At 45.7% G+C, this 24,419-nt stretch overlaps 1 protein-coding gene across 4 annotated transcripts; it reads right to left on the bottom strand.

Moving 5' to 3' along the window:
* Positions 1–1,616: 1,616 nt before the first annotated feature.
* On the bottom strand, positions 1,617–24,153 carry Meiob (meiosis specific with OB-fold). 4 transcript variants are annotated; one of them, XM_090324973.1, is made up of 14 exons: positions 24,068–24,153; positions 19,538–19,613; positions 18,365–18,422; positions 16,373–16,504; positions 15,434–15,506; positions 14,174–14,369; positions 11,919–12,019; positions 10,341–10,393; positions 10,161–10,256; positions 8,493–8,594; positions 7,660–7,813; positions 5,303–5,486; positions 4,168–4,254; positions 1,617–1,944 (listed from the first exon to the last, which is right to left on the bottom strand). In XM_090324973.1, the coding sequence occupies exons 2-14, from the start codon at positions 19,604–19,606 to the stop codon at positions 1,834–1,836; spliced, it is 1,416 nt and encodes a 471-aa protein (XP_090181099.1). In that variant the 5' UTR covers positions 19,607–19,613; positions 24,068–24,153; the 3' UTR covers positions 1,617–1,833. The 4 variants fall into 4 exon arrangements, with proteins under 4 accessions (XP_090181099.1, XP_090181096.1, XP_090181097.1 ...); XM_090324970.1 differs by having other exon boundaries at positions 1,917–1,994; XM_090324971.1 differs by lacking the exon at positions 24,068–24,153 and adding an exon at positions 20,687–20,707 and having other exon boundaries at positions 1,917–1,994.
* Positions 24,154–24,419: the final 266 nt, after the last annotated feature.

Genomic DNA, 24,419 nt, shown 5'->3' with positions numbered 1-24,419 from the left:
AAATTAAGTCTTCTGGGCCAGGAGTGTGGCCTAGTGGTAGAGTGCTCACCTAGCATTCCTTGGTACCACATACTTAAAAAAAAGCTGGACGTGGTACTGTGGCTCAAGTAGAGCCCAAGGACAGTGCTCAGGCCCTGAGTTCAAGCCCCAGGATTGAAAAAAAAAAAAAAGCAAGCAAATGAAGTCTTCTATAATCACTATGTTTAAGTTATGTTATTATTTATGCATATGTCAGTAATGGAACTTGAACTCAGGGCCTTGTGCTCTCACCTGGCTTCTTCCACTCAAAACACTCTACCACTTGAGCAACAGCTCCATTCCCGGCTTCTTAGAGGTTAATGGGAGCTAAGAGTCTCGTGGGCTTTGCCACTGGGGCCCCCTCCTTGATTATCTCACCTTGGATGTGCCACAGGTCATGAGACCCCTCCTGAGTGCAGGCGGGAAAGGTAGAGACCTTTACAGCCAAGCTTCACACATTGCATATGCTCACGTCCTCTTTCTTGTGTTCAGGGCCTCCTGGAGGATGTGTCACTTTCTAAGCAGCCAAGCCCACCCCAGGCTTTTCTGACTTCCCATCTCACCATGAATCTCCAGAGGGGCTGGGCCGGAAGCTGCACAGTGAGGGGGGCACTGTGGAGAGGACCCGGGAGGTGGCTGCTGACTCAGAGCCAGGCCAGGGCGTCCTGTCAAAGGTCCTTTGGCGTGGAGCCTCCGAAGCTCACAAACACCATCTGTGACTCGGCACGCCTTCCCACACCCTGGCAGCTTGAGTGACTCAGCAGAAGGCAAAGGACCAGAAGAGCCCAGGGTGGTGAGAACAGTCCCACGATCCACCCAGCCTCTGGGAGGCCTCTCAGACCTGAGGCCCTGCTGTTCTGGCGCCCAAGTTTTTTCCAGAGAAGAAGATAAAGTAAGGTGGCTTAAAGTAGAGTCATTCATAGCAAAGCCAGAAGTGACACTGTGGCTCAAGCGGTAGAGCGCTAGCCTTGAGGAAAGCCAAGGACAGTGCTCAGACCCTGAGCTTAGTCCCCAGGACTGGCAATAAATAAATAAATACATAAATAATTTTTAAACAGAAAGAAAGAAGTCATTCGAGCCAGATGCCAGAGCTCACACCTATAACCCTAGCTAGTCAGGAGGCTAAGATCTGAGGATCATGGTTCAAAGCAGCCTGGCTGGATAGTCCATGAAACTCTTTTTTTTTTTTTTTTTGCCTGTCCTAGGGTCTGAGCACTGTCCGTGGCTTTCTCGAGGCTAGTGCTCTACCACTTGAACATCTGAGCCACAGCACCAATTCGGGCTTTTTCTGTGTATTTAGTACTAAGGAATAGAACCCTGGGCTTCATGCATGCTAGGCAAACACTCTACCACTAGGCCATGATCTCAGCCCAAGTTCATAAGACTCTTATCTCCCATTAATCACAGAAAAAGCTGGAAGAGGGGCTGTGGCTCAAGTGGTAGAGCACTAGCCTTGAGCAAAAGGACCTCAAGGATAGCCCAGGCCCAGAGTTCAAGCCTCAGAAAGGAAGAAAGGAAGGAAGGAAGGAAGGAAGGAAGGAAGGAAGGAAGGAAGGAAGGAAGGAGTTATTCACACCTCTGAGGTAGATTATTCATGAGCACAAACATCCCCACCTTATAAGGTGACAGAACAACATCAGAATAAACTGTCAAGGAGCAAGTGAGCCAGGTGAATGCAAGAGGAGTTCAGATTGCTCCCTCCCCCCACCCCCCAAAGGACACAAGCATGCTGTTGGAACATTTGGACAAAATACAGTTTGGTCTGCACTTTTATATTTTACAGCAAAGCCCTGTGTTATCTGCAGCCCATCAGGATCAGGTGTGTCCTTCTTGAGGCATGCTCCTGCTGGCCTCAGCAGGGTCTGAGCGTTTGCAGGACAGAATGCTAACTTTCAGTCCACCTCTCGCTCTGTGTGAGAACACAAACTGGGGGAGAAAAGGAAAGGCAGTGGGTGGCTTTAGTCACCATTTTGTGCCTAAGGGTGAAAAACAATATTCACAGAGAGAGCTTCAATGAAGGCGTTGTTTAAAACCTTAACAGAATTCCAGTTAGCACTGCCAGACACAAGAAGATTCCAGTCCCGGGCACTGAAAAAGTCACAGGTCTGGCTCCTGCGCTGGTTTTGTAAAAACCCACATGAATTTCCAGGACACTTCTTTAGAGTACACCTGCCCTAGATTGGATGAGTCAGGCTCCGAGGGCTCACGCCTAGAATCCTTGTTACTCGGGAGGCTGAGATCTGAAGATGGAGGTTCAAAGCCAGCCTGAGCAGGAAAATCTGTGAGACTCTTATCTCCAATGAACCACCAGAAAACTAGAAGTGGTGCTGTAGCACAAAGTGGTAGAGCACTAGCCCTGAGCAAAAATGCTCAAGGGCAGTGCCCAGGCCCCAAGTTCAAGTGCCAAGACTCGCAAAAAGAAAAAAAGAAAAGAAAAGCTCCTTAAGAGTCTGGGATGTGGTTCAGTGGTGGATTATATATATGCATATGTTCACTCTGAAAGTTATAGTACCCCTTCACTTGAGAGTAATTTGTTGTATCTGAGTCAAGTCCAGAAGGCTGTAGGTATGTGCCCATGGATTTAAAGTAACCACACTGTGGACAGGGCCTGCAGGACGAGGGGCAGACGACACGCTGTGCGTCTGTGCATGTATGGAGGAGCTGTAGAGCATGGCTAGACCATTTTCTCCCATGGCCTGGTACCATCAGGCCCCAGGTTCAAGCCTGGAAACATTTGTGAGGTATTGGTGGCCCCTCCTCTGCCATCTATTCAGACTAGACTGAGACTAACAAGGAAAAGACCACCTGTGAGGCGAGATGGCCACAACACAGCAGTCCCAGAACCTGGGACTTACCTTTCCTTCCTGCCCCTATTCTCTCACCAACACTTGAGGTCATTTTCTAGAGCTTCTGACCACTAGCAGCTTGAGTGCAGTGACTCTCAGGAATGGAGAAGTCACTTCGAGCCAGCAGCCTGGCCTATGATCTCAAAGCATGACCTGGAGTTTGTACAAGGCTCGCCTCTGCGTTGCAAAGCTCTTACACTAAGATTCTGCCTCCACCCTGAATCAGTGCAGCTGGTGACTCTGGAGTGGGCCCTGGTCCTCAGAGTTGCAGGACCGTGAGAAAAGGTAACCAGCCTTCCAGAGTCACACTGAATGGTAGAACTGAGAGGCAGACCCATTCCATTCTGCAAGGAGCTTGCTCTGTCCTTTTCCCCTCTCTGAGGGAGGCACAGTGCCCCCTAGGCAGGCAGGCTGAGAACAGCCCTAGAAACAATTTCCTCTCCCATCTTGCCTGTAGGTTAGCATTTAAGGTTTTCTCCATTGGTCTACTGCCTGTCACTTGTAACTCCCCCTGTTCTATATGGACAGAAAACCCTGGTTATTTCCCTTGTTTTTAATAGAGCCAAATCCTTCTGCACATTGATCACGATTTTCAAAACTAACTCCTGCTGGATGTGATGTTGCACACCTGTAATCTCAGTACTCAGGAGGCAGAGACAAAGGCTTAAAAGTTCCAAACCAGCATCTGCCATAAGGCAAAAGCTTATCTCAAAACACCAAAATTCAGAAGTGGCACTATGGCTCAAGTGGTACAGTACATCAGCCTTGAGCTGAAGAGCTCAGGGATAGCGCTCAGGCCCAGAGTTCAAGCCCCACAACCAACAAAAGAACTCCAAAACAACCCCCCCCCAAAAAAAACCCTACATTTAACAAAGCACCAAAATTTAATTCCTGGACTAGGGGCTCAGTGGGTTGCTTCAGTTTGGAACCCTTGTGCATAAGGCCTTAGATTTGAACCTCAGCAATGCCAAAAATTATTCCTTATTTATTTAATTATTCTTTGAGCCAGTCCTGGCACTTGAACTCAGGGTCTGGGTGCTGTCCCTGAGATTCTTTTGCTCAAGGCTAGCCACAGAGCCACTTCTAGCTTTTTTTGTTTTATTTTTTTACACTTTATTGGAATAAAAGCCTCATGGACTTTCCTGACCAAGTCTGCCTTCAAATGAAGATGCTCAGATCTCAGCCTCCTGAGTTGCTAGGATTACAGGCTTGAGCCACCAGAACCCAGTAAAAATTTCCTTAATTATATATTTATTATGATACGAATATTTAAGAATAATAAAATACTACAAAACATACTTACTTTTACATAAATTTTGCTTCTTTCCAAAAGAAACTGCCACTTCAGTTCTGTTTTCTGTTCATCAGTCATTGCAACAAATTGATTTACCTAGTTTTAAAAAAAGGTTATATGTTTATTTGAAATAGGAGGAGAAAAATTGAGGGGAAGGGATAGAGGGAGGGAAATGGGGACAAAAACATGAGAAGGGGCATCAATGTGTGAGAAGTAACACACCTTCTAGCTGGAAAATATAACTGTAACCCCTCTATACATTAAAATAAAATCAATCAATCAATAAATAAATAAGAGGTCAAATATTTCTGAAACACACATGGATAATTTAGACTGTACTGTAAAACAAACTTGCTTACTAGACACAGAATTTTAATCAGAATAATTATAGCTCAATTCTTTTGATGGCAGAGATACTTCAAGAGGCTTACAATAAGTCAGGAGTTCAGCAAGGAAAATTCACCAAGTGGAAGCAGAATGAGAAGTGAGGCTTAGCTGGCAGTCTCCTGAGCTGGTTTTCACTATCTGCCAGTCTCTGAGTCTCTGCTGTTGCTGCTTTGTAGCTGCAGTGCAGGGCAGGGATGAGCAGTTAACTCTAAACCAATCTTACCATGCTGCCCTCCTCTACGGGAGATATTGTACATGTTGGTGTATCTACTGCACCATAACTAATGCTTCACATTTATTCTCTCATTTTGCTAAAGACCTCTGAACTTGCTAGGATTTTAACATACAATACGTAAAGAACTATGTGTTAATTAAAACAATGTGTGTTTTAAAAATGGTTTTCCCACGCCTGTAATCCTGCCTACTCAGGAGGCTGAGATCTGAGGATCAAGGTTCAAAGCCAGCCTGGGCACAAAAGGACCTGAGATTCTTATTTCCAAATAAACTCTAGAAAAAATGGGGGTGGAGCTTGACTCAAGAGTAGGATGGTAACCTTGAGCTGAAGAGCTCAGGGACAGTGCCCAGGCCAAGTTAAAGCCCCATGACCCACAAAAAAAAATTCCCTAGACTCTTTATTAATAAATTGATTTCCAGAAAATGTTCACCAAAAATATCCTATCGTTTTATTAAGGAATTATAATTTCAGGATAGAACGTTCAGTTTGAAAATATTTCTAGCCCTTTTATTTTCCATTTACCGTGCAGCCCAAAGTATCCTCAGCAACACTTCCTGCAAGACCACAGGACTGGAGTGTTCCAGTGTGGTCGGTGAGGTCAACCAGCATGTCAAAGCTGAGCGAAACAGGCCGGAACTGGAAAGAATCTTGGTTGCAGGTTAAGCAAGTGCTGGATGCTTCATTTACAATGTAACCACAGCTGGAACTGAGAAGACACAAAAAGGAAACATGTGAGGACCCCAAGTGACAAATAGGATCTCTAGCAAGTCAGAGCTGGGCATGGTGGACATGGAAGTGTGGAATGCTCAGTGCCACGCACAAAGGAAACAGCCTAACAGAGGCTGCGCATGGGTCTGGCCATGCCTGGCCTTTTTTGGTGGTAAACTGGGTAAGAGTGGCACAGGATTTCTTGCCCAGGCTGGCTTTGAACCATGCTCCTCAGCTCTCAGCCTCCTGAGTGGCTGGGATGACAGGCGTGAGCTCATGACTCATATTCTTAGCGCTATTAGCACAGCCAGTGGTACCTTTCCCTCCCCTTGGTGGCAATTTCACCACACCCTGGTTCTGAAGCAGGCTGACTCCAGCAGTTCTGAGCCAGGAAGACTCATTCAAATTTGCCACATAGAGGAAACATCCGAAGACTGTAGTTTCTCTCCGGTGCAGCCACAGATCACAGTGTGAGATGCGAGCTCGGGCACAGACACAAAACGTTCCAGCTATAAACTCCATAGGGAGATTTCATAATGTTTCAACTCTGGGCCTTGTGCTTGCTAACCAGGCACTCTGCCTTGTCAGCTCTACCTCTAAGCCACACAATGACATTTGAGATGATTTCTGCAAGAAATGTTTAGCTAAGATTGTTAAAATCTGCTGTGATTTACATTCCTATTCTTTGGGGGGGGGGGGCTGGTCATGGGGCTTGAACTCTGGCCTGGGCACTGTCCCTGAGCTCTTCAGCTCAAGGCTACCACCCTACCCCTTGAACCACAGCACCACTTCCAGTTATCTAATGGTTAATTGGAGATAAGAGTAACAGGGCTTTGTAGTGCCTGGGCTGGCTTTGAACCATGATCCTCAGATTTCAGCCTCCTGAGTAGCTGGGATTACAGGAGTGAGCCACAGCACCCGATTGAGGTTTACTTTCTATGTGAGATGATACTAACTATGACCTCAGCAAGACTGGAGATCGTACCCATAATGCAGTTCACAACCACAAAAAAAAAAAAAAAAAGACAAGTTTGGATAACGTGTGGTGGCTTACGCCTGTAATCCCAGCTACTCAGGGGAAGGCTGCCCAGGCTGGTCTCAAGCCTCCAATCCTCCAGCCTCTCGCTCCTGAGCAGAATCACAGGCCTGTGCCTCCAAGCCAAACTTCATGAAAGCTTACCTTCACTTTCTGGCAGCACTGAGCTCAGGACCTCACGTCATGCTTGCTAGGCAAGCACTCTATCACTTGCACCACACTCCTAGTTATGAAAACTTTTTTTTGGTGGGTCATAGGACTTGAAATCTGGGCCTGGGTGTTGTCCCTGAGCTCTTCAGCTCGAGGCTACCACCCTACCTCTACAGCTACAGCATCACTCCCAGTTAGCTAGTGGTTAACTGGAGATAAGAGTCTCAGGATTTTAGTGCCTGGGTTCGCTTTGAAGCATGATCCTGAGATCTCAGCCTCCTGAGTAGCTAGGATTACAGGTGTGAGCCACCGTGCCTAGCTTCTATGAAAACTTTTAATTATGCTGCAGTTACTTATAGACTTCTCTCAAATACACTGTATATCAAATAATACCTGTAACTTCTATAAAGCGTAAAATGTATTCACAATTCTTTCTTTCTTTCTTTCTTTCTTTCTTTCTTTCTTTCTTTCTTTCTTTCTTTCTTTCTTTTTGTCGGTTATAGGGCTTGAACTCTGAGCGTGGGCACTGTCCCTGAGCTCTTCAGCTCAAGGCTAGAGCTCTACCACTTGAATCACAGCACCACATCCAGTTTTCAGGTGGTTAACTGGAGATAAGAATCTCCTGGACTTTAGTGCCTGGCTGCTTTAAGCCATGATCCTCAGATCTCAGCCTCATGAGTAGTTAGAATTACAGGCATGAGCCACCAATGCCCAGCTTTCACAATTATTTCTTGTAAAAATTAATTTTCTAGGGCTGGGAATATGGCTTAGTAGTAGAGTGCTTGCCTACCATGCACAAAGCCCTGGGTTTGATTCCTCAGTACCACATACATAGAAAAAGCCAGAAGTGGTGCAGTGGCTCCAGTGGTAAAATGCTGACCTTGCGCAAAAGAAGCCTACGTACCGTGCCCTGAGTTCAAGGACCAGGATCCACACACACATTCACCACAAATTACTAATGCTAAAAAATAATTTGGCTCCTTACCATCTATTTCGAACTACTTTTGTAATCCCATCATCAATGTTGAGTGTAGAAATGAAAGCATAAAGGATGCCATAGAAAGGATCAGTTTTCCCTTCATTCTTTGAAGCTTTTTCTTTCAATTGTTTTACTGTATAAACATCCACGATTGTATTCACTGAAAGTAAAAAGAAAGATTATAGTTCCATATATATTATAAGACCCTCAAAGGACCATATCCAAATGGAAAAGGTACAAGGTTCAAATAAGAATACATACTATCCCAATCACAGAAAATTGCTGCATTAAAAACTGATTTTGCTGGGGGCTGGTGACTCATATCTACAATCCTATTTACTCAGGAGGCTGAGATCTGAGGGTTGCGGTTCAAAGTCAGCCTGGCCACAAAAGTCCATGATCTTCTTATCTCCAATTAATCACCAGAAAGCCAGAATTTAAGATGAGCACTCAGTTCCAGAGTTCAAGCCCCACAACTGACCAAAAAAGATCATAATAATAAGCTTTTAAAAGGGGGGAGATATGAGAAAACTCTTCCTTAAAGGAAGAATCTCTGGTCATCATGACACCATTAAGAAGGAAAGAAAGAGCCCAATACCAGTAGCTCATGCCTGTAATTCTAGCTACTCTGAAGGCTGAGATCTGATGACCCTGGTTCAAAAGCCAGCCCGGGAGGACCATCTGTAGTTAGGTTACAGGTGAGCGCCTCCAGTGTCCTGCTGTAGACTTCTTTCCTAGCAACTGTGAGGCTAGGGTTTGATCCTAGCACTGCAAATTGTTTTTTTGTTTGTTTATTTGTTTGTTTTGTTTTATCAAAAGATATTTAAAGGGTTACTTACAATTTATAGGTTCTTTAAAAAAACTGTCAATTTCATCAGCCAGAATTCTTGTTTCCTTATTTTCTCTTATATAATTCAATAGGATGTTAGCTTCCGGAGTGTCTTAAATTGAAAGAAAGTAAAGGCTCCAACATTATTTTTTAACAGTGAAAGATGAAGTCGTACATACTGCTCCCCCACTAACAACATGATGAGAACTCTAAAATAGCTCTAGAATCAACCACTAACAAGGGATGAGAACTCTATGAACAGGGAGAAATGTATAGCAAATGTCCATGAAAAGAGCAGCTTATAAAACTAAGTGGCACAGGGGCCAGGAGTTTGGCCTAGTGGTAGAGTGCTTGCCTCGCATGCACGAAGACCCGGGTTCAATTCCTCGGTACCACATACATAGAAAAAAGCTGGAAGTGCTGCTGAGGCTCAAGTGGTAGAACTCTAGCCTTGAAAAAGTCCAAGGACAGTGCTCAGGCCCTGAGCTCAAGCCCAGGACTGGCAAAAAAAAAAAAAAAAAAAAAAACAACAACAAAAAAACCTATGTGACACAATACTATTTAGTTAAAAATTGGAGACAACGCCCAGGCACAGAATCCAAGCCCACGACCAAAAAAAATAAAAAATAAAAACAAAAAGTGGCCTGTGGTGCAAATGGTAGAATACTTGCCTTAAGCTACAGAAGCTCAGGGAAAGCACCCAATTCCATAATTTAAACCCCAGGATTAGGCAAAAGAAAAAAAACTCTCATATACTTTCCTGCCCAGGCTGGCTTTGAACCATGATCCTCAGATCTCAGCCTCCTGAGTAGCTAGGATTACAGCCAAGAGCTACCCTCACCCAGCTTCCTTCCTTTTTTTTTTTTTTTTTTTTTTTTTTGCTGCTGTTGTTGGTTGTGGGGCTTGAACTCTGTGCCCACAGAGCTCTTCAGCTCAAGGCTAGTGCTCTAACACTCGATCCAAAGTACTGTTTCCAGCTTTTTCTGTGTATGTGGTCCTGAAGAACCAAACCTGGGGCTTCGTGCATGCTAGACCTGCGCTTTATCACTAGGCCACGCTCCCAGCCCCCATAGTGCTATATTTCTATCTGCCTGAGTTTGAATTATTCCACATCTGCACTCCTAGGCAGTACTCAGCTGACCTGTGTGCATCACAGCTCGGGGCAGCAGGCTCAGACTTCCCCAGGTCTGACTCCAGCAGCCACTACAGGGGATCCTGGCTGATAAGAATGTAAACTCATAAACTAGGGTCAAATGATGTACTACATATATGTGTATACTTTTCAACGTTCTAGCAGTAAAAATTATTTTGATATGGTGAAACTAGATTTACTTTTTATTTGTTTAATTAATTTATTTATTTTTAGTTTTTAATTTTTTTTTGTCAGTCCTGGGCCTTGAACTCAGGGCTTGAGCACTGTCCTTGGACTTTCTCAAGGTTAGAGCTCTACCACTTACCACTTGAGCCACAGCAACACTTGTGGATTTTTTTATGTATGTGGTACTGAGGAATCGAACCTGGGTCTTCATGCATGCAAGCCCTCTACCACTAGGCCAAACTCCCGGCCCCTCCAACTGTGACTTTTTAAAGGCTGTGACTAGCATAATTTAGGAAGCTATGTTGGAACATTGATATAATATACCACTATCAAATCACATCCACAAGCTTTTTTTTTTACCTGGATTAGTTGTAATAATGGTTTTTGAGATTACAGTTGCTGTCATGCAGTCTCGAAATTTGTTAAAATTTATTCTTACATCTGAGGCAAATATTACTGTTTGGGAAAAAAATCTTTTTAAAATTAATATATTGGTGATAAAAGTAACAAGCATTTTAAACAGTCATAGAGCTGTGATACCTGTTTCTTGTGGCACCCAGCTCTGTGCAAGCAGAATGGATTCATTATCCCAACTGCATTTATTCAAGAAGAAATGATACAAAATCAGTACATATTATTCACCAAAGAAGGAAAGAGTAAAATAAAACCCTGCCTCAGTGGCTGGTATTTGCAATTTCCCACATGATCAAAAAGAAAGTTAAAGTGCCAAGTGTCTGTGCACTCAAGCCTATAATCCTTACTACTCAGGAGGCTGCGATCTGCGGATCACAGTTCTAAGCCAGCCTGGGCAGAAAAGTCCATGAGACTCTTATCTGCAATTAACCACCCAAAAAGTAGAGGTAGAACTGTGGCTCAAATGTTAAAATGCTAGCTTCAAGCAAAAAAAGCCCAGGGACTGTGTCCCGGCCTGAATTTAAGCCTCAGAACTGGAAAAAAAAAAAAAAAAAAAAAAAAAAAAGCAAACCCAGAAGACAAGAGTACTGCATCTATAAGTACTATTATTCTTTTTTTTTTTTTTTTTTGCCAGTCCTGGGCTTGAGCTCAGGGCCTGAGCACTGTCCTTGGACTTTCTCAAGGCTAGAGCTCTACCGCTTGAGCCTCAGCACCACTTCCGGCTTTTTTCTATGTATGTGGTACCAAGAAATCGAACCCGGGTCTTCATGCATGCTAGGCAAGCACTTTAACCACTAGGCCAAACTCCTGGCCCAGTACTATTATTCTTTCAACACACCTTCTAACAACTTCTGTTCTCCTTATTGTTTATTTTCCCAGCACTTCATCACTCCAGGCTAATTAAAAGTGACTGAAATTCTTATAACTTCAAACTTCTATTAAAGCAGGGCCCCGCAAATGGTTAAACTGCTTAGGGGCTTCTATGGGTGGAGGCTGCTCTCCAGATGGAACCCAGTCTGAACAAGGCGGTGCTTTAGCTCAGTACCAGCTTGGTGAAAGCCTCCAGAAGTTTGGCTTGTACCCTAACTTACTTCATCTGTGAGGAGGCACAGCGTCACTGTAGAACCTTCCAGATCCAGGCTGTGCTACCAAGCATTTGATTTAACAACTCAGTGAAATACAGCTTTTTGTCTTCTTTTTTTCTTTTTGCCAGTCCTAGGGCTTAAACTCAGGGCCTGGGCACTGTCCCTGAGCTACTTTTGCTCAAGACTTAGCACTCTACCATTTGAGCCACAGCGCTACTTCTGACTTTTTCAGTTTATGTGGTTCTGAGAGTACTCTACCACTAAGCCCCATTCCAAGTCCACTCTACAGTTTTGTTTTGTTTTTCTGGGTCATGGGGCTTGAATTCAGCCTGGGTGCTGTCCTGAACTCTTCAGCTCAAGGCCACCACCCTACCCCTTGAGCAAAGTCCCACTTCCTTTTTTCTAGAGATTAAATGGAGATAAGAATCTCAGGTCCTAAGTACTCAAGCTGGCTTTGAACCTTGATCCTCAGATCTCAGCCTCCTGAGTAGCTAGGATTACAAGCATGAGCTACTGCCCTGCCTGGCTTCCACTCTCCAGTTTTTAAGGTGGCCTATCTCCTATGATTACTCAGTGCTAACAGCAGATCATAATGCTTGGGAGGGATGCGGGAGATTACCAGGTCATTGTAAAGGAAGGCTCTGTTTCATCATAGAGTTTAATTTCACACCTCTGGCCTTTTCTTCGGTCTGAAGTTGTAAAGTGCTTTGGCTCTCCAACCTTAGAAATGGAAGAAAATCATTATTCCTCCACTATAGATGCAAGGGCATTCAAGTGTTTGCTCGTGGAAATAATCAGAAATGGAAATGAGCTAGAAATGTTGAAATGAGAAGAATTAGGGGTTTGTGTTTGGTGATTTAAAATTGCCTTTTGTGGACGGAATATTTGGCTGAATACATAGACTTTGAAGAGAGCCATAGATATGTGCCCTAAAAGTGAACCTGCGATTCTCCCCCCTGCCAGGACAAATGTGCCATCTCAGAGCCCCTGGTGGCATGGGTGTGGACCCCCGGCACAGGAAATGGGCTGTCTGCATCTGTGAGTCCCTGCAACTGGCATGGAGCTCATGTGGTGGAATGCACTTGGGCGCTGCAGGCCTAGTCCCGAGGAGGAGTGCCTTCACTGTGTCTCCCCACTGAGGTGGAAAAGGGGAGCGAAGAGAGGAGGCGAGCCCCGGGCCCTCGCTGGCCTAAAGGCTCTCAGCAGGTGCATCTGCAGGCCTCACAGCAAAGGTCTGAGGACAATGGCTATCTGCCTGTGCCACATTCACCACCGCACCTGTGTGTGCACAGAAGTGAGTCCCATGGGAAAGGGCTGAAGAAAGATGCAAAGGTGTCAAACACCAGGCTCTGCAGGGTCAGAGGGAAGAACAGCCCGAGGATGAGAGTGGTCAGCCATACTGAGGGGCGTGGGGAAGAGCAGGATGGCAAAGGGAGGGGAGGAGGGGGAGCAGGCTAAATAGCAATGTGGAGGCAGAGGAAGGATGAAAGGGGTGAGAGCAGGGACAAGCTGGCAGAGGTGGGGGCAGTGGCCCAGGGGCTGCTGCAGGGCTTTCATGCTCATAGAGACAGGTCTTACCACATTAACAATGTAGTGGCATTAAACAGGACAATGGGGAAACAGCACAGGGGGAGCGATTAACAACACGGGAAGACATAAACCTGAAGTGACTTTTCCTGTGTTTCAAGATTGCCATCTAGTGTGCGGACACTCTGTCTCCACTGTGCCAGACCAGGGCAAGGTGGAAAGCCAAAGGGCTGTGGCACGTGCATCCCCTAACTTGCTGTCTGGCAGAGTGAGCACCACCTCAGCCAGGATTTAGTTTTGAAAGCAACTAGTGCTTACCTGCCGCACAGGCCACAAGAGGTGCCTATGTTTACCCTTTATGTGTCTTTTGATGACCTCTTGCCTACGTGTGAGAAATTGTTCTTGTCTCTTTACATTTTCTGCATACACTTCATTTTGTGAGGCTTCACGCTTATTTGGGGATGGTAAGGATCGAACTCAGGGCCTTGCATATACTAAGCAAGGGCTGTAGCACCGGGCTGCAGGCCCTGTGAAGATTTGCTTCTGAGATCCACCTCTAAATTGTGCACAGCTCCATGGTCTGTTACACAGACTGTCCTTACACAGCCCAGAGCATAGAACACACACACCAAGCGATTCCTTGACACACTCAACCACATCCCTCCAAGGAATGGCCTGGCTTTTCCTTTCTCGTCATAGCTTTCTGTAACCTAAGTATGAAAAGCTCTTAAGTAGTGTGTTATTTATTAGTGGTAAATACCGCATTTAGCATTCAAAAGGTAAAATACAGGGGCTGGGAATGTGGCCTAGTGGTAGAGTGCTTGCCTAGCATTCATGAAGCCCTGAGTTTGATTCCTCAGTAGCACATACACAGAAAAAGCCAGAAGTGGTGCTGTGGCTCAAGTGGTAGAGCGCTAGCCTTGAGAAAGCCCAAGGACAGGGCTCAGGCCCTGAGGGCAAGCCCCACTTGCACTTTGATGATAAATGTTACTATTTTCTTTTTTTCTTTTTCTTTTTGTGGGTCATGGAGCTAGAACTTGCCTTGGGCCCTACTCTACAGTCAAGCCCCACTTCCCATTTTTTAGAGGTTAATTGGAGATAAGTCTCAGGTCTTTTTCTGCCTGAGCTGGCTTTGAACCTTGATCTTCAGACCTCAACCTCCAGAGTAGCTAGGACTACAGGTGTAAGTCACTGTGCCCAGCTAAATGTTACTGTTTTCTTAATACTACTTACTACTATGGTAGAGGAAGAATTGCCCAGCCGATCCTGACCATTGATTCCAAACTTACATTAGGTAACAGAGCACTCTACCACCCTGCTCCTGGATCTGCTAGGGTTTTGTCTTACCCATCTCACAGCTGCAAGCACATTAATAATTCTCCCATCAAGGCTGTGTCCATTTGCAGTGACGTCACCCAGTGAATAATAATCACGAGACTCCTTAACAGGTAGGTGTATCAAAGAAAGTAACTTGGTGTCCACTTCATAACTGGAACAAACTTTCACCCTTGAGTGATTCTCACTGAGCAATAGTTTATAGTTGCTAAATTGCAAAAACACATTTAAAAAGTTAATATCAAACGATGTTTACAAAAAACTTTTCAGATTCAAAGGGTATTTTTTTCTCAGCCGTGGGTCTTGAACTCTGGGCCTAGGTGCTATCCCTGAGTTCTTCAGCTCAAGGCTACCACCCTACCCCTTGAGCTACAGCAACACTTCCAATTTTCTAGTGGTTAATTGGAGATAAGAGTTTCATGGGCTTTAGTGCCTTGGCTGGCTTTGAACCTTGATCCTCAGATCTCAGCCTCTTGAGTAGCTAGGATTACAGGCATGAGCCACCACACCGGCCTTTATTTTTATTTGCTATAGGGAAACATAGTTACAAATAAGCTGAGACAGAAAAGTCTATGAGGGGTGCGAGCAATAAATCTAAGCAAGAGCGTAAGGCCTCAAGTGCAAAGAGGAAGGAAGGAAGGAAAGAAGGAAGGAAGAAAGGCAGGTAGGTGGAGAGAGAGAGCCAGGGGTCTATGGATCAGGCCTGTAATCCTAGCTACTCAAGAATAAGGATCTAAGGATTCACAGCTCACTTGATCACTCTACTCCCTGAGCCAAAGCTCCACTTCTGGCTTTTGTGGTGCTTAATTGGAGATCAGAATCTCATGACTCTCTCCTGCCCAATCTTGTTTCCAAATACAATCTTCAGACCTCAACCTCTTGAGTAGCTAGAATTATGGGCGTGAGCCACGAGTACCTGGCCATACCATTTTATATGAGAGATTTGAGCATCCATGCAGTTTAGTAGTGTCAGGTGAGTCTGGATGCAATCCTCCAGCTATATTATCAAGTTATAATATCAAGAATAAATATTGCAATGGGAAATTAGACTCTTCATTTTCAAATTGAGGTCAACCCAGAATATGGCTCAGATGGCAGAATACCAGTCTGGTAAGAGCAAAGCCCTGAGTTAAAACCCCAGCACTGTTAAAAGAGCAAAAAGAAAGACTTCTAATCCAAGGAAAAACATGTTAGTTGTTCCTTACTAACTGTAAAAAATTATCAGTAGTTATCATTCTAGTACACGTATTTCTGTGCAAGATATATATTTACCTAGGAGTTCCAGGGCTGAACTTTTCTTCTCTTTCTAATTCCTTTCTTTGGATCAAGGGATTTTCAATTATCACTAAAAGAGAGGGCGAATTGTGGTGGCATCACAAAACGGTAACAGGATTAAATGAAAACCGAGTGGACTAATGATGAGCTGCACTGTGATTCTAGCTTCTGAGCTGGCTGGAGAGTCATGCAAATTCACTCCATAGTATTTGTCTCACCTCACTGTAATGAATGGAAACTTGGGGTACAGTCATTAATTTGATGAGTTTTGCTTTGTGTTTGAGTCCCAGCAAGTGACTCAAACTAATGTTACTCCATTGATTCATTTTCACTTGACATTGATTTAGTTGTAACATACCATTCAATAAAACAAAACACTTAGCTAACTTTCACACTTCTTAGAGAGCAAAACAGAACTCAGAAAAGCTCACTAACATGTAAGCTCAGCTACTCAGGCTTTGTGAACTTAAAACATTTTCCCATATCTCAAGTTCAACGTGTGTGTGTGTGTGTGTGTGTGTGTGTGTGTGTGTGTGTGTGCCAGTCTAGGGGCTTGAACTCAGGGCCTGGGCACTGTCCTGGAGTGCTTCTGCTCAAGGTTAGCACTCTACCAGTGGAGCCACGGCACCACTTCCAGTTTTTTCTGTGTATGTGGTACCAAGGAATCGAACCCAGGGCTTCATGCATGCTAGGTAAACACTCTAGCACTAGGCCACACTCCCAGCCTGCTGTGTTTTATTTCATCATGAGTTCTTCAGCATAGCTACCATAAACATACCACAGGAAAACTGTTAAAGCTGAACCATTAAAAAAAAAATCAGTGCTAGTCTGAGAGTAATACAAACATTAATATTTCTGCAAAAGAATAATAACCATATGCTAGAAGTGAGGAGGCAGGTGTTGAAGGGCAGGAAAAAATAATCAACATTCACTTACCACAGTCACCAACCCTAAAGCTGCCCGAAAGTGGTCTGATGTAATCCTCTTTTCCCCAGGAGGTTACATTTACAAAATGGGATGGTGAATCACGAACGGTGAAACTGAAGGTATATCTTTCTGATCCAATATCTAAGGTAAAACAAGTGCTTTTATTTTTCGAATGAGGTTTTATTTTAACTTTGAACAAATAATTTGTTTTCTTACATGGTTTTTGATGGTCATTATGATTATACAAATAGTTGAATACAAAGTAGAAAATATTATTTCTTATTATTGCTTTCTCCTCTCTGTCTCAGCCTTACTGGGACAGGGCTTCCAGCTTGCTAGGCAGGTGCTCTACTTCTGGAGGCAGACTCATAGCTCTTTTTGGATTTATTATATTTATTATTTTGTGGGTCATGGGACTTGAACTAGGCCTGGGCACTGTCCCTGAGCTCTTCAGTTCATGGCTACCACTCTACCCTTGAGCCAAGCCCCACTTCCCATTTTCTAGAGGTTAATTAGAGATAAGAGTCTCAGGTTCTTTTGTGCCCTGGCTGGCTTTGAACCTTGATCCTCAGATCTCAGGCTCCAGAGCAGCTAGGATTACAAGGATGAGCCGCCGTGCCAGCTGGATTTATTTATTTTTTAGATGGATTCTTGCAGTTTACTCAGGGCTCAAGTGGTGGAGTGACAGCTTAAGTAACAAAAGCCTAAGTGAGAACATGGGACCTTGAGTTCAAGGCCCGGTATTGGACAAAAAAGCAAAAGAAGCCAGTGGCTCACACCTGTAATCTTAGCTACTCAGAAGGCTGAGATCTGTGGGTTACAGTTCAAAGCCAGCCCAGGCAAGAAAGTCTATGAGAGTCTTATCTCCAATAAACTACTCAGAAAAAGCTGGTGGCCCCAGTGGTAAGTGTTCTCCTTGAACACAAAGAGGCTCAGGGACAGAGCCCAGGCCATGTTCAAGTGCCAGGACAGGGAAAAAATATATAAAAATTAAAAACAAAAGCAAATTTAATCTTGGATTATGTTTTGCTAATCTTAGAACTCTTGCACAGGTCAAGTTACTTCATAAGAACTGGTAAAGCCAAAATTAAATGATTTTTCCACACACAAAAAGACAGATTTCCTTCGGAGAACTTTGTCACCACATAGATATTGCTGCCATATACTCTCCTTCAGGCACTGTTCTATCATGACACCTCCCTGCTCAAAAACCACCCAGTCAGCCTGGTGCCTCAGCCAGTAATCCTAGCTACTCAGGAGGCGGAGATCTGAAGATCAAGGTTCAATGCCAGCCCCGCACAGAAGGACCTGAAATTCTTATCTCCAATTAACCTCTAGAAAACAGAAAGTGGAGCTTGGCTCAAGGGTAGGGTGGTAGCCTTAAGCTGAAGAGCTCAGGGACAGTGCCCAGGCCAAGTACAAGCCCCATGATCCACAAAAAACAAACAAACAAACAAAAAACTTCCACCTTTCTCCCTGCCTTATTTAAGATTTATATATGCATTTGCCCCCTTTTAGGCTGAAAGTACCAGTAAACACAGAGTTTCCACTATAGGCTACAGATCACCTGTGCCCGTATGAACTCATTTAATCCTCACATCACCTGACAAGCGAGTGGAGGAGAGGTCTCAGAGCACTCAGTCTCTCCAGCTCCAAGTATATCCACTTGGATGGTTTCCCGCTGGAAAATGATTTGAGACTCCAATTTCTATTTTACCTTTATACAAGGAAAGGTACTAATTAAACTAATGTTGAGACAAGAGAATGAGATGGCCAATGTAATTAACTATGTTTAGATTTTGACACTAAAAATCAATGAAATGTTGTATCAAGTCAATAACAATATGATCTATCCCTATTCTCATGCATGGGTTTGACCATACATGTAGACAGTCTGTGCTCTTGGGAGATTAAGCAGACATGGGAAATATAGTCAGTTAAATATACAGACAAAAGCCACGCTTGATGAAAAGAGAGGCAAAGGGTTAAATAGAACTCAGCTTTTTCTGTCTGGAAAGCCTTTGACATCTGTTTTCCCAATAACTATACCGATTATTTTCTGAAAAACAAAAGAGTTATACAAGACCAATATTAAACAGAGATATAGATGGTAAGTTTAATTTCATGAGATTGCTATATTTTACTGTTTCTAACAAACACTTTTTTTTTTTTTTTTTTTTTTTTTTTTTGCCCATCCTGAAGACTGAACTCGGGGCCTTAGCACTGTCCTTGGGCTTTCCTCAAGGCTAGAGCTCTACCACTTGAGCCATAGCACCACTTCCGGCTTTTCTGTGTATGTGGTACCAAGGAATTAAACCCAGGTCTTCATTCATGCTAGGCAAGTACTCTACCAGTAGCCCAAACTCACAGTCTCACAAACATCTTTTTACTGGAAACCATTTGAATGTATTTATTCCAGACAAACATGTAAAAGAATTTCATAAATGCTCAATTCTATAAGGAATAGTACAAAGTAACAGGACAATTAGCTGTTATTACAAATATAATTGATGCTTGAAATGTTTTGTACCCGGCTTGCTTTGAACCACAGTCCTCAGAGCTCAGCCTCCTGAGTAGCTACGATTACAGGCGTGAGCCACTGTGCCCAGCTGTTCTCTTTATTAAATATCAAACTAGTACAAAAGTATTTTGGTTATTTTGAACAACTGCTACCCATACCTGGAATGATGTCTCCTGCTCTAGAAACAGAGAGTTAATTTTTATTTTGCTGGCAAAATACAAACAGGTTTAAGGATGCTGTTTCACTAATGAATAATCTATATGCTCGTCAATTTTATAACAATGTGTCTAATAAACTACACTGATATATTACTTCATTTCACTTTTTTTTTTTTTGCCAGTCCGGGGCTTGAGCTCAGGGCCTGAGCACTGTCCTTGGACTTTCTCAAGGCTAGAGCTCTACCACTTGGGCCTCAGCACCACTTCCAGCTTTTTTCTATGTATGTGGTACCAAGGAATCGAACCCAGGTCTTCATGCATGCTAGGCAAGCACTTTAACCACTAGGCCAAACTCCTGGCCCCACTTCCAGCTTTTTTCTATGTATGTGGTACCAAGGAATCAAACCCAGTCTTCGTGCATGCTAGGCAAGCACTCTACCACTAGGCCAAACTCTCAGTCCTCAAACTAGTTTTGAAACTAGAACTGAAACTTACCAGATCAGCCATATTTGGCTGCACATCTGCAAGTGCAGTAAAGGCCCTCAAAGCAAAGGGACTTGCCATATTCAATCTGCATTTTAGAAAATATATTAGACATTTAAACATCTGAAATACTCATGAAAAATTCCAAATATTAATAAAACAAAACCCAAAAACAAAACAAAAAAAAACTACATGATTTAGTCAAACCTATAAGACAATATTTTTTGTTTTATGGAGGTTTTTTTGCTAGTCCTGGGGCTTGAACTTGGGCTTTTTCCTCAAGACTAGCACTCTGCCACTTAAGCCACAGCACCACTTCCAGCTTTCTATGTATGTGGTACTGAGGAATCCAACCCAGGTCTTTTTGTTGTTGTTTGGTTCATGGGGCTTGCACTCGGCCTGGGCACTGTCCTTGAGCTCTTCAGCTCAAGCCTACCACCCTACCTTTGAGCCAAGCCCCACTTCCTGATTTCTAGAGGTTAATTGGAGATAAATTTCAGGTCATTCTGTGTCTGGGCTGGCTTTGAACTTTGATCCTCAGATCTCAGCCTCCTGAGTAGCTAATATTACAGGTGAGAGCCACTGCACCTGGCCAGACTCGGGTCTTTGAGCATGCTAGGCACTCTACCACTAGGCCAAATTCCTAGCCCTAAATATTTTTATAAAAACGAAGGTGAGGGGCCGGGAGTTTGGCCTAGTGGTAGAGTGCTTGCCTAGCATGCACAAAGACCCGGATTCGATTCCTCGGTACCCCACATACATAGCAAAAAGCTGGAAGTGGCGCTGAGGCTCAAGTGGTAGAGTGCTAGCCTTGAGAAAGTCCAAGGACAGTTCTCAAGCCCTGAGCCCAAGCCCAGGACTGGCAAAAAATAAATAAAATAAAAAATAAAAATAAATAAATAAATAAAAACGAAGGTGAAGGGGCCGCGAGTTTGGCTTAGTGGTAGAGTGCTTGCCTAGCATGCACAAAGACCCAGGTTCAATTCCTCACTCAGTACCACATGCATAGTAAAAAGCACGAAGTGGTGCTATATCTTAAGTGATAGAGCTCTAGCCTTAAGAAAGTCCAAGGACAGTGCTCAGACCCTGAGCCCAAGCCCAGGACTGGCAAAAAAAAAAAAAAAAAAAAACTAAGGTGAAGCCAGCGCCAGTGGCTCACACCTGTAATCCTAGCTGGTCAGGAGGCTGAGATTTAAGGATCATGGTTTAAAGCCAGTCCAGGCAGGAAAGTCCATGAGATTTAGAAGTAATTCTGTGGCTCAAAGTAGAGCACTAGCATTGAGCTGAAGAGCTCAGGGACATCGCCCAGGCACAGAGTTCAAGCCCCACCACCAAGAAAGAAAAAAAAAAAAGTGAATGTGGTAGGAGACCTAACAAAGGTAGATGTCTACATGGCTGATGTGTCAGTGGTGAGACAATGTACAGAGAAATGCTGACCTGTTGGAAGCAAGCATACTTGTACTTTGGAAACATTTTTATTCTAATGATAGAGTGTAAGTTAATACAGTATAGGGCTGGTATAGGGTTTGTTTTTTGCAAGTCCTGGAGCTTGAACTCAGGGCCTGGGCACTGTCCTTGGGCACTTCTGTTCAAGGCTAGCTCTCTGCCCTTGAGCCAGAGTACCACTGCCAGCTTTTTCTATGTATGTGGTACTGGAGGACTCAAACTCAGAGCTTCATGAATGCCCGGCAGGCACTCTATCACCAGGCCACACTCTCCACCTGGTATCCGGTTTGAACTCGGAGTTCATGAATGCCCGGCAGGCACTCTATCTCCAGGCCACACTCTCCACCTGGTATCCGGTTTGAACTCGGGGCTTCATGCTTGCCAGGCAGGAGTTTGCCCCCTTGAGCTCTTCAACGTTTACCCATTAACATCTCCTGGTGATTTTGCCAGTCCATAGGATCTCTTAGACATTCTTTCACTTTTCACAATTATTTGAACATTATGCCAGGTGCACAGACCTCATTCTTCACTTCCCTGGCCCATATGCTGCTATAGCTGCTCTGTCTTGGGCCCGATAAAGCCTCTCTTCCTCAATGCCCCCACTGTCCTTGACACCTTCCCAACTTCCCTCCACAGTCCTTAGGTCTCAAGGACAGGCTTTTCCTGTGGCCAGCTCAACTATCCCCTGCCACCCCCTCTCATCAGCCTTTGCCATGGTCGGTGGTGGTTGTGGAGCTCGAACTCAGAGCCCGAGTGTTGTCCCTGAAGGCTAGCACTTTAACACTTTGAACCACATCTCCACTTTTTCTGCTGGTTAATTGGAGATACAAGTGTCTTGGATTTTCTTGCTTGGGCCGGCTTTGCACTGGAATCCTCTCATCTCAGCCTCCTGTGTAGTTGGGATTACAGGCATGAACCACCAGCAACTGGCAAAGCAGTCTTAATTCCTAGTTGTAAACCATTATCAGAAGTTTGGCTCATGGCTGGGAGTTTGGCCTAGTGGTAGATAGGTTTGATTCCTTGGTACTACATATTTATATAGCCAGCTCTGGACCAAGTGGTAGAGCTCTAGTCTTGAGCAAGCACAAGAACAGTGCTGAGGCCCTGAGTTCAAGGCCCAGGACTAACAAAACAAAAAAGTTTGGCTCATGAGAACAGGGCATACATACTATGTTTTCAACATTAACTACCCATTATTTGTTAATCAGGTCAAATCAATCCCTATCAAAAAAAATCTATGTTGTAGCTGCTATAAGTAGTTTTGGTATAAATATGATTTTTTTTTTAAATTTTGCCAGTCCTCGGGCTTGAACTCAGGGCCTGAGAATTATTTCTGAGCCTCTTTCTGCTGAATGCTAGCACTCTACCACTTGAGCCACAACCCCACTTTTTTTTCTGAGTAGTTTAGTGAAGAGTCTTACAGACTTTGCTGTCCAGTCTAGCTTTGAACTACAATCCTCAGATCTCAGCCTCCTGAGCAGCTAGGATTATAGGTGTGAGTCACTGGTGCCTGACTTAAATATGAATTTTTGTTACTATTTAATTTTTACTACATATTAAATTTATATCAAGCATTTAAGTTATCGGTTAGGCTACGGCACTTAGTCCTCTCTGTCACTCTATAGAGCTTCTTTTCCAGCCTCTCACCAAAACTCATAAGTTTTGTAAAAACTTGGATAAGAATAATCTGGTTATCGTCTCATGAAGACTTTCATTCAATGTTTCAACTCTTGCTACTTCAATGGGAGTTTGGCACGTTTTCCTTTATAAAACTCTTGCTGAGGGCTGGGTGTGTGGCTTAAGAGTACTGGCCTGGCATTCATAAAGCCCTGGGTTCCATTCCTCAGTACCACACACACAGAAAATGCCAGAAGTGGCGTTGTGGCTTAAGCAGTAAAGTGCTGCCCTGAACAAAACGCGTGAACTCAGGACCTGGGTGCTATCCCCGAGTATGTGCCAAGGCCGGTCCACTAGTACTGGAGCCACAGCTCTACTCTTGCGTGGGTCTTTTTCTTTTTCTGGCCAGTCCTGGGGCTTGACCTCAGCACTGCCCTGGACTTTCTCAAGGCCCGAGCTCTACCACTCGAGCCTCAGCAGCACTTCCGGTATGGGGTACCGAGGAATGGAGTCTCGGCCTTCCTGCATGCTAGGCAAGCACTCTACACTAGGCCACACTCCGGCCCCGGTTTACCGATTGACTGGTTTTTTGAAAGGGAGAGAAGGCTGTTTATTTGAAGCTAAAAGTCTCGCAGACTTTCCCGTCTCGGCTGCCTTCAAACCACGGTGTCCAGCTCCTGAGTATCTAGAACGACAGGCGTTAGCCACAGGGATAGGGCGGGGAAAATTCTAGAAGACATTCGAAGGCGGCCGCTTTCCTGTCCATTCTAGCTTCAGTTCTCCCTTCACCCAGGATGTGGGGGATTCCAACCGCCTTACTACAAGAGCTCGGCCACGGGGAGCCCCGGGGGGCCGTGGGGGGACACGAGGGGTCGGGGGGACACGAGGGCCGGGGGAGGGACACGAGGGGTCCGGGGGGGACACGAGGGGTCCGGGGGGACACGAGAGGTCGGGAGGACACGAGAGGTCGGGGGGGGGGACACGAGGGGCCGGGGGAGGGACACGAGGGGTCCGGGGGGGACACGAGGGGTCCGGGGGGGACACGAGGGGTCCGGGGGGACACGAGAGGTCGGGAGGACACGAGAGGTCGGGGGGGGGACACGAGAGGTCGGGGGGGGGACACGAGGGGTCGGGGGGGCCGTGGGGTCGGGGGGGGGACACGAGGGGCCCGGGGGGACACGAGAGGTCGGGAGGACACGAGAGGTCGGGGGGGGACACGAGAGGTCTGGGGGGGACACGAGGGGTCTGGGTGGGACACGAGGGGTCCGGGGGGGACACGAGGGGCCCGGGGGACACGAGGGGCCCGGGGGGACACCAGGGGGGCAGGGCCGGCCTGCAGAGCCCACCCGGCAGCGCGCACGCCCGGTCCCCCGGGACCCCGCGGCCCCTCTCCCGCGCCGGGCCGGGGCCTGCGGGCGGGACCGGCCTGCGCCGCCCGCTCGGAAGACCCGGCCGAGGCGCGGCGCGCGGGCTTCTCACCGCAGCTCGTGCCCTCAGCGCTGAGCACCGAGCGAGGCCTGGACCGGCCGCCCGCCCCGCGCTCCCCGCGCGCCCCGCGCCGCCGCTTCGCCTCAGCCAGCTGGGCGGGAAGCCGGGCCCGCGCGACCGTTAGCACGAGGCCCCGCCCCGCGCGCCGGACACGCCCCGCCGCGTTGGCCCCGCCCCCACGCAGACTCCGGCCTCGCCGCTGCCCCGCCCCTTGCACTGTGCTGGCTCCGCCCCACCGGCGGCCACGCCCTCACACCATGCTCGCTCCGCCCCTCTAAAGGCCACGCCCATCGCCCCGTGCTGGCTCCGCCCCTTCCTGGCATGGACCCCGCGGAAGCCAAAA

This window comes from Megascapheus bottae, chromosome 36 (genome assembly GCF_031878675.1).
Source record: "Megascapheus bottae isolate mThoBot1 chromosome 36, mThoBot2.hap1, whole genome shotgun sequence".
In the NCBI taxonomy this organism is placed as follows: domain Eukaryota; kingdom Metazoa; phylum Chordata; class Mammalia; order Rodentia; family Geomyidae; genus Megascapheus; species Megascapheus bottae.
The sequence above is the reverse complement of the archived record's forward strand: the minus strand, read 5'-3'. Positions and strand labels throughout refer to the sequence as shown.

Excerpts from the sequence above, each read along its gene's own strand:
- Meiob (XM_090324973.1), bottom strand. The coding sequence starts at position 19,606 with ATGGCAAGTCCCTTTGCTTTGAGGGCCTTTACTGCACTTGCAGATGTG. Across the intron at positions 15,507-16,372 it reads CTTTAGGGTTGGTGACTGTG|TGATAATTGAAAATCCCTTG; the intron begins GTAAGTGAATGT and ends CCTCTCTTTTAG. Across the intron at positions 8,595-10,160 it reads CATTATTACAACTAATCCAG|ACACTCCGGAAGCTAACATC; the intron begins GTAAAAAAAAAA and ends TTTCAATTTAAG.